The following is a 6,771-nucleotide window of genomic DNA, read 5'->3' as shown; positions in this document are numbered from 1 at the left end:
ATACTAGCCAGGGGAAGTGGCCGGCGCTTGTAGTCCCAGCTACTCCAGAGGCTGAGGCAGGAGAATGGCATAAACCCGGGAGGCGGAGCTTGCAGTGAGCTGAGATCAGGCCACTGCACTCCAGCCTGGGTGACAGAGCGAGACTCCGTCTCAAAAAAAAAAAAAGAAATACAACCAAAACAAAACAAAATCCTACAATGCACAGGATGGTCCCCACCCAGAGAACCATTCACCCCAAACTACCAAGGCTGCTGAGGCTGAGAGCCTGCCCTAGACCTTGGGAGTGAGGAACGGGTGCTCCAGGAAGCAGGCAGAGCTTGGGCAAAGGCCTTGAGGCAAAAAGGAGCTTGAGATCAGGAAAGGTGGAGGTGGTGAGCAAGAGGAAGTGAGGGGGCAAGAAGGCCAGGGGGTTCTGTGGCAGGGGAGGTATTTGGGGACCCTTCCCTGGGACAGCAGTAGGAACCATGGAGGTGGAGGCCTGGTTTTATTTTATTTTTTTTTGAGACAGACTCTTGCTCTGTCGCCCAGGCTGGAGTGCAGTGGCGTGATCTCAGCTCACTGCAACCTCCACCTCCTGGGTTCAAGCGATTCTCCTGCCTCAGCCTCCTGTGTAACTGGGACGATAGGCACGAGACACCACTCACAGCTAATTTTTTTTTGAGATGGAGTCTCACTCTATCACCCAGGCAGGAGTGCGGTGGCGTGATCTCGGCTCACTGCAACATCCACCTCCCAGGTTCAAATGATTCTTGTGCCTCAGTCTCCCGAGTAACTGAGACTACAGGTGCGTGCCACCACCCCCAGCTAATTTTTTGTATTTTTAGTAGAGACAGGGTTTCACCGTGTTAGCCAGGATGGTCTGGATCTCCTGACCTTGTGATCCACCAACCTCGGCCTCCCAAAGTGCTGGGATTACAGGCATGAACCCCCATGCCTGGCCTTTTTTTTTTTTTTTTTTTTTTTTTTGTATTTTTAAGAGATGGGGTTTCACCATGTTGACCAGGCTGGTCTTGAACTGAGCTCAAGTGATCCACCCACCTCGGCCTCCCAAACTGCTGAGATTACAGGCGTGAGCCACTGTGCCTGGCCAGAGAATTTTTTTTTTTTTTTAATACCACTGACCATCTGGGCTGGGGACTGTGGGACCTTAGGACAGTACAGAAATCTGGGACAAGAGGCTCCTGGCCCCCTTACCACAAACAGGAGTTGCAGTTGCAGAGACAATGGCCGGGATTCGGAGAGAACTTGGAGGAAGTAAGATAACAGATAAGGAAGGGACTAAGAAGTCTTCGAGTATCCAAGAAGGTGGGTGAAGGGTCTGTCGGGATTGCAGCCCTCAACTGTGAAGAAGCACAGAGACTCTCAGAGGAGAGGTTCCCAGAGCTGGGTACTGCAGAATAAATAAGAGTTTGGGGAATCGGGCCAGGTGTGATGGCTCATGCCTGTAATTCCAGCACTTTAGGAGCCCAAGGTGGGTAGATCCCTTGAGGTCAGGAGTTTGAGGCCAGCCTGGCCAACATAATAAAACCTCCATCTCCACTAAAAATACAATAATTAGCTAGGTGTGGTGGTTTAGTACTGTAATCCCAGCTATACGGGAGGCTGAGGCAAGAGAATCACTTGAACTCAGAAGGCGGAGTTGGCAGTGAGCCAAGATCGTGCCACTCTACTCCAGTCTGGGTGACAGAGCAAAATTCTGTCTCAAAAAATAAAAGAAAAGAAAAGAAAGAAAGAAAAGAAAAAAAGGGCTGTGGGCGGTGGCTCACGCCTGTAATCCCAGCACTTTGAGTGGCCGAGGCGGGCAGATCACCTGAGGTCGGGAGTTCGAGACCAGCCTGACCAACATGGAGAAACCCCATCTCTACTAAAAATACAAAATTAGCCGGGCATGGTGGCGCGTGCCTGTAATCCCAGCTACTGGTGAAGCTGAGGCAGGAGAATCGCTTGAACCTGGGGGGCGGAGGTTGCAGTGAGCTGAGATTGCGCCACTGCACTCCAGCCTGGGCAACAAGAGTGACACTCTGTCTCAAAAAAAAAAAGAGAGAGAAAGTTTGGGGATGAGGGAGGGGACACATTCTGACAATGCATGGCCTGTGTGTGTACAGATCCCAGTTTAAATCCCAGCCCAGCATTTTCTGCAGGCCGGAGGGGAAGCAAGGCGAGGTTACTCTCAGTTACAGCCTCAGTTTCCACACTGGATCCCCAGGAATCAGGAGAGGCTCTAGGGAGGAGATGAGAATAAAACACCTGGGAAACGTGAGCCCTGACGAGGGTGCACAGTCCTTATGTTGATCCCAGCAGAGACGAGGGCTGGGAGGAACTGGGGTGGTGCCTCCCAGAACTCCGTGGGCTCCTGAAAACGTCCTGGAGCAGGGAAGGGAGGTGTTGTCATTAACGGGGAGTCCACTCTCACCGGCAGGGGCGGCCCCGACGCTTAGGGACTAACACAATGACACGTCAGGAACTCGAGAGTAAGGTGTGCTCCCCCTCAAAGGAAGTCTTTATTTTTTGGAGCTCAAAGACCCCAGAAAAAGCACACCCCTCCGCAAAAAAATAAAACACCGGTAACAACAGGCAGCACGTGCCCCCCCCACCGCACCCCATGCCCAATCTCAGGGCGGGAAACAAGAGGGGAGACTCTTTCCCTGCCTAGTTCTGGAGGCAGACAGCCCTGGGTCAACCCGACTGTGTCCCCACACCCAGGGTTGCCCCATGGCCCCTCAAGAACTGCTCCAGAGACCCTTCTCTGGCTACCCCGTGCCCTCCCCGCTAACCGTGCTGCCCCCTGACCCGCTCAGAACTGATGAGATCAAGGGCATGTCCAAGCGAAAAGTCGAGCAGGAACCGGATCTTCCAAGATATGCCTAAAGGGCCAGAAGAGAGACTCAGGGCAGACCGGAGGCAGCAGACACTGGCCCCGCCCCACCCATCCACAAGCCCCTCCCCTCCATCGATAGACCCGCCCTCATCCATAGCCCCGCCCCATATAGCTATAAGCCCCACCCCCGCTCCAGGGCGCCCTTGTCACTGGATTCTCCCTCCTTCCCCAAGGCCCCTCTCCTCTGCACCCAGTCCCTCCCCCTGCAGCCCCTCTCTCCAGACTTCGGAGTCCCTGCTTCCCCGACCCCCTTCCCCAGCTTTCTTCTCCCTCCCGGAGCCGACCCCTCCTCACTGACCAACTTCCTGGGATCTCACAGCAGCAGAGCGCCCAAGCCCAGCAGCAGAATCAGGAGCGCGGGCTCTGCCGCGCAGCTGGAGTTCTGGGAGCTGGCGGAGTCCGTGTCCGCGATTCTCACGCTTAAGACGTGGTTTTCTCTTCTGCGGTGCAAATGGGGGCAAATCAGGCATCTGCTCGTCCTGGCTCCTGCCGCCCTCCCTGTAAGCCCATCGCCCCCGGGAGTTCTCCCTGCACCGCCCCAATCCAAGTCACTGGGGAGGGAATGGACAGGGGCCACCCATGGCTCTGTGACCCTAAGGGCTAAGTTGTCCTTTTATGGGACTCAAACCTTACCCCTTTGGGCAATGGGGATTTTGGGAGCAAAGGAGATCCTGGGTCTCGGGGTAGGGATGTGGGGGTGAGAGGAGTGTGGCGGGTGGAGGGTAGCGGGGAAGGTTATCTCTGACCTCAGTCGCTCCACCTCCGCAGACGCGTCCTGAAGCTTGTGGTTCAATGTAGTGATCTCTCCTGGTGGGGTTGGAGGACAGAATCAGGGGCGCGGGGCAGCATGTGGCCATGCTGGGGCCCTGCCCCACTCGGGGACAGGACCTCCCCCTTCCCCCAACCTCCAGCCCTGGTCTCCCTGCCCCCACCCCGTCTTCCATAGCTGAGTCACCCCTCCCCAGCCCTCTCCCTTCTCTGTTTCTCACCCTCAAGCTCCTCCACTTTCTTTCGTCCTTGGGCCTTCTCTGCATCCAGGGAAGCCATTAGGGCCATCTAAGAAGAGTCAGAATCTGGGGTTCTGGCCTGGGGAGTTTGGCTGCTGCCCTTAAATGCAAACCCTTTCAGGTTTTCTCCCAACCCTCTCTGCACCATGTCCTCCAAACTTAAAGAACAGCCACAACCACATACTCTCCCAGGGCCACCCATAAGCATGTGGGTCCTCAAAATGAGAGTTTTGAGACACCCCCCAAGTGGCAAGTTGGAGGCTGTCCATAATCACACTTTAGTAGACGTTTCCAGATTGCCTGGTCTATGGCTCAAGACAAGTTAGAGGGCCCTACCAAATCCAGAACGCAGTGGGATTTCCCAGCCCCAAGTGACATGCTCAGCAAGAGTTTCAAGATCCCCCATATCAGGACCCAGGTGAATATTTCAGTTTCTTAGTGATGAAGTGAAAATGTCAAAAGCCCCCCTTTTCAGGGTCTGATGAGGTCCCCCTTCAACCCTGAATAGGGGTTTCTACTCCCCCAGGACTGGTGCTCACCAGGAGATTCAAGGCGTCCGACACCAGTGCCCTGAAAGAATTGATCAATTCACCTAAGTCCCGGGGGGGATACTGAGGTCCCTGATTTGGGGGCTCTGGAGAGTTTTAACACCCTGCCCCTACACCAGTGTCCTGGACTGGGTTAGAGGCCCCCATACCCTGGTAGGGGAACCTAGGTCCCTTGATATGGGGGCCCAGGAACAGTTTTGGGACCTCCCCTGCATCTCCCTGGAGACCCACCCTGTGTCAGATTTCTGGGGAGAGATTATTGTCCCCCCCACCCCCTAGTACTAGGCCATCCAAAGGAGTTGAGGTGCTTACCACAGTCTGGTTGCAGGTGACAGCCTGGGCCTCTGCATCCCGAAAGCCCCGCTGGGCCTCGGTCAGCTCTTCTTGCAGGAGATAGGTGACATTGCGACACTCCATCACTGCCCGGAGGCCATCCTGGCAGGCCTCGCTGTTGGCCTTGATGATGAAGAAAATCAGGAGCACCCCCAGAATCACTATGACCAGGAGCCCCAGAATTCCTACCACCAGCTTACAGCGCTTGTCCCCGTCTTCCTTCCAAATGTCATCCATGGGCATTTTGCAATAGTCATACAAAATAGGTGCCATCCAGATCTCCCCTCTAGCTGAAGGGAGTCTGGCCTGAAGTTAGGGGAGGGTACTGGAATCTTCTATGGGCCACCCCCTATTAGCATAGGAGCCGTCCTGACCAATAGCAAGTTCCAGGAAGTGCTCTGACGGGCAGCTGTTGCATGAGGCACCTACAGGCAGAGGATTAATTAGGCTTTCAGTTTCAGTTTCCCAGAAAGGAGGTGGGCTTTTCTTTCACCCTGCTTTAAAAGGCCTCGGGCCCTTCCCAACTGGGTGCCAACCAACTGTGGCTGCCTGGGAGACTCCATCTTAAGTCCCTGTGCCTCTGCTGTGTGTTACTGAGTGCCTAGGCCATGGTATTCGTCTGTACCATGACCTGAAGAGGCAGAGGCCATCATTGTTGGTCCAGCCTCCACCTGGGGAAACTGAGATTGCACAGTTGAGTGAGGGTGGGGCCTGGGTCTGACCCTAGGGACTTGGTTTTGTGTTCAGGTGTCTCTGTGGTGACTAGCAGGGCTTCATCCAGTGCCCCTGTCCCCACCGAGGGGACTATGGGAGCCATGGAAGATGTGTGAGCAGCAGGTGAGACTGGAGCCAGCTGAAAACTGGGGGACTGGATAGGCACACACAGCCCAGGTGAGAGGATACCCCAGTCAACAAACAATGTTGGACTCTGTCCTGGCACCTGCAGGAAACAGGCTTCAACTTTCAGAAAAAGTGCTCCTGGGACTCCAGGATACCAAGTAAACTCTCTGAGCCTGTTTCTTCATCTGTAAAGGGGAATAACAGGGCCAGCCTCTCCAGGAGTGGCCAGGGAGAAGATGCCAGTAAAGTGCTTTGGTATCCAGTAGGTGCTCAATGGATGCGCATGCCACCTGCCAGGCCTGTGGCTCAGGGCAGATGGAGGGGAAGATAATGCTTGAACATGGACATATAGCAAGGATCTTTCTTTTCTTTTCTTTCCTTTTTCTTTTCTTTTCTTTTTGAGACAGAGTCTTGCTCTGTCGCCCAGGCTGGAGTGCAGAGTGCAGTGGTGCGATCTCGGCTTACTGCAGCCTCTACCTCCCAGATTCAACTGATTTGCCCACCTCAGCCTTGCCAGTAGCTGGGACTACAGGTGTGGGCGACCACGCCTGGCTAATTTTTTTTTTTTTTTTTTTTGAGACTGAGTTTTGCTCTTGTTGGCCAGGCTAGAGTACAGTGGCTCGATCTTGGCTCACTGCAACTTCTGCCTCCCGGGTTCAAGCGATTCTCCTGCTTCAGCCTTCCTGAATAGCTGGGATTACAGGCATGTCCCACCATGCCCAGCTAATTTTGCATTTTTAGTAGAGAGGTTTAGGTTTCTCCATGTTGGTCAGGCTAGTCTCAAACTCCTGACCTCAGATGATCCATTCACTTTGGCCTCCCAAAGTGCTGGGATTACAGGCATGAGCCACCACGCCCGGCCACACCTGGCTAATTTTTTTTTTTTTTTTTTTTTTTTTTTTTGAGACGGAGTCTCGCTCTGTCACCCAAGCTGGAGTGCACTGGCCAGATCTCAGCTCACTGCAAGCTCCGCCTCCCGGGTTCACGCCATTCTCCTGCCTCAGCCTCCCGAGTAGCTGGGACAACAGGCGCCCGCCACCTCGCCCGGCTAGTTTTTTGTATTTTTTAGTAGAGACGGGGTTTCACCGTGTTAGCCAGGATGGTCTCGATCTCCTGACCTTGTGACCCGCCCGCCTCGGCCTCCCAAAGAGCTGGGATTACAGGC

The 6,771-nt window shown here is 54.5% G+C and overlaps 1 protein-coding gene across 1 annotated transcript; it reads right to left on the bottom strand.

Annotated features, from left to right (window-relative positions):
- Window positions 1–2,472: 2,472 nt before the first annotated feature.
- On the bottom strand, window positions 2,473–5,120 carry BST2 (bone marrow stromal cell antigen 2). Its single transcript, XM_017879515.1, has 5 exons — window positions 4,746–5,120; window positions 3,868–3,934; window positions 3,625–3,685; window positions 3,177–3,318; window positions 2,473–2,864 (listed from the first exon to the last, which is right to left on the bottom strand). The coding sequence occupies exons 1-4, from the start codon at window positions 5,037–5,039 to the stop codon at window positions 3,192–3,194; spliced, it is 549 nt and encodes a 182-aa protein (XP_017735004.1). The 5' UTR covers window positions 5,040–5,120; the 3' UTR covers window positions 2,473–2,864; window positions 3,177–3,191.
- Between the last annotated feature and the right edge of the window lie 1,651 nt (window positions 5,121–6,771).

The sequence above is a fragment of the Rhinopithecus bieti genome, unplaced genomic scaffold, assembly GCF_001698545.2.
Source record: "Rhinopithecus bieti isolate Rb0 unplaced genomic scaffold, ASM169854v2 scaffold_9899, whole genome shotgun sequence".
NCBI classification, from domain to species: Eukaryota; Metazoa; Chordata; class Mammalia; order Primates; family Cercopithecidae; genus Rhinopithecus; species Rhinopithecus bieti.
The sequence above is the reverse complement of the archived record's forward strand: the minus strand, read 5'-3'. Positions and strand labels throughout refer to the sequence as shown.

Bases quoted from the DNA above. Each gene is read 5' to 3' on its own strand.
- BST2 (XM_017879515.1), bottom strand. From the start codon at position 5,039: ATGGCACCTATTTTGTATGACTATTGCAAAATGCCCATGGATGACATT. The intron at 3,686-3,867 runs GTGAGAAACAGA...CAACCCCACCAG, and splicing joins GAAAGTGGAGGAGCTTGAGG to GAGAGATCACTACATTGAAC. The intron at 3,319-3,624 runs GTCAGAGATAAC...TTTGCACCGCAG, and splicing joins GCGGAGGTGGAGCGACTGAG to AAGAGAAAACCACGTCTTAA.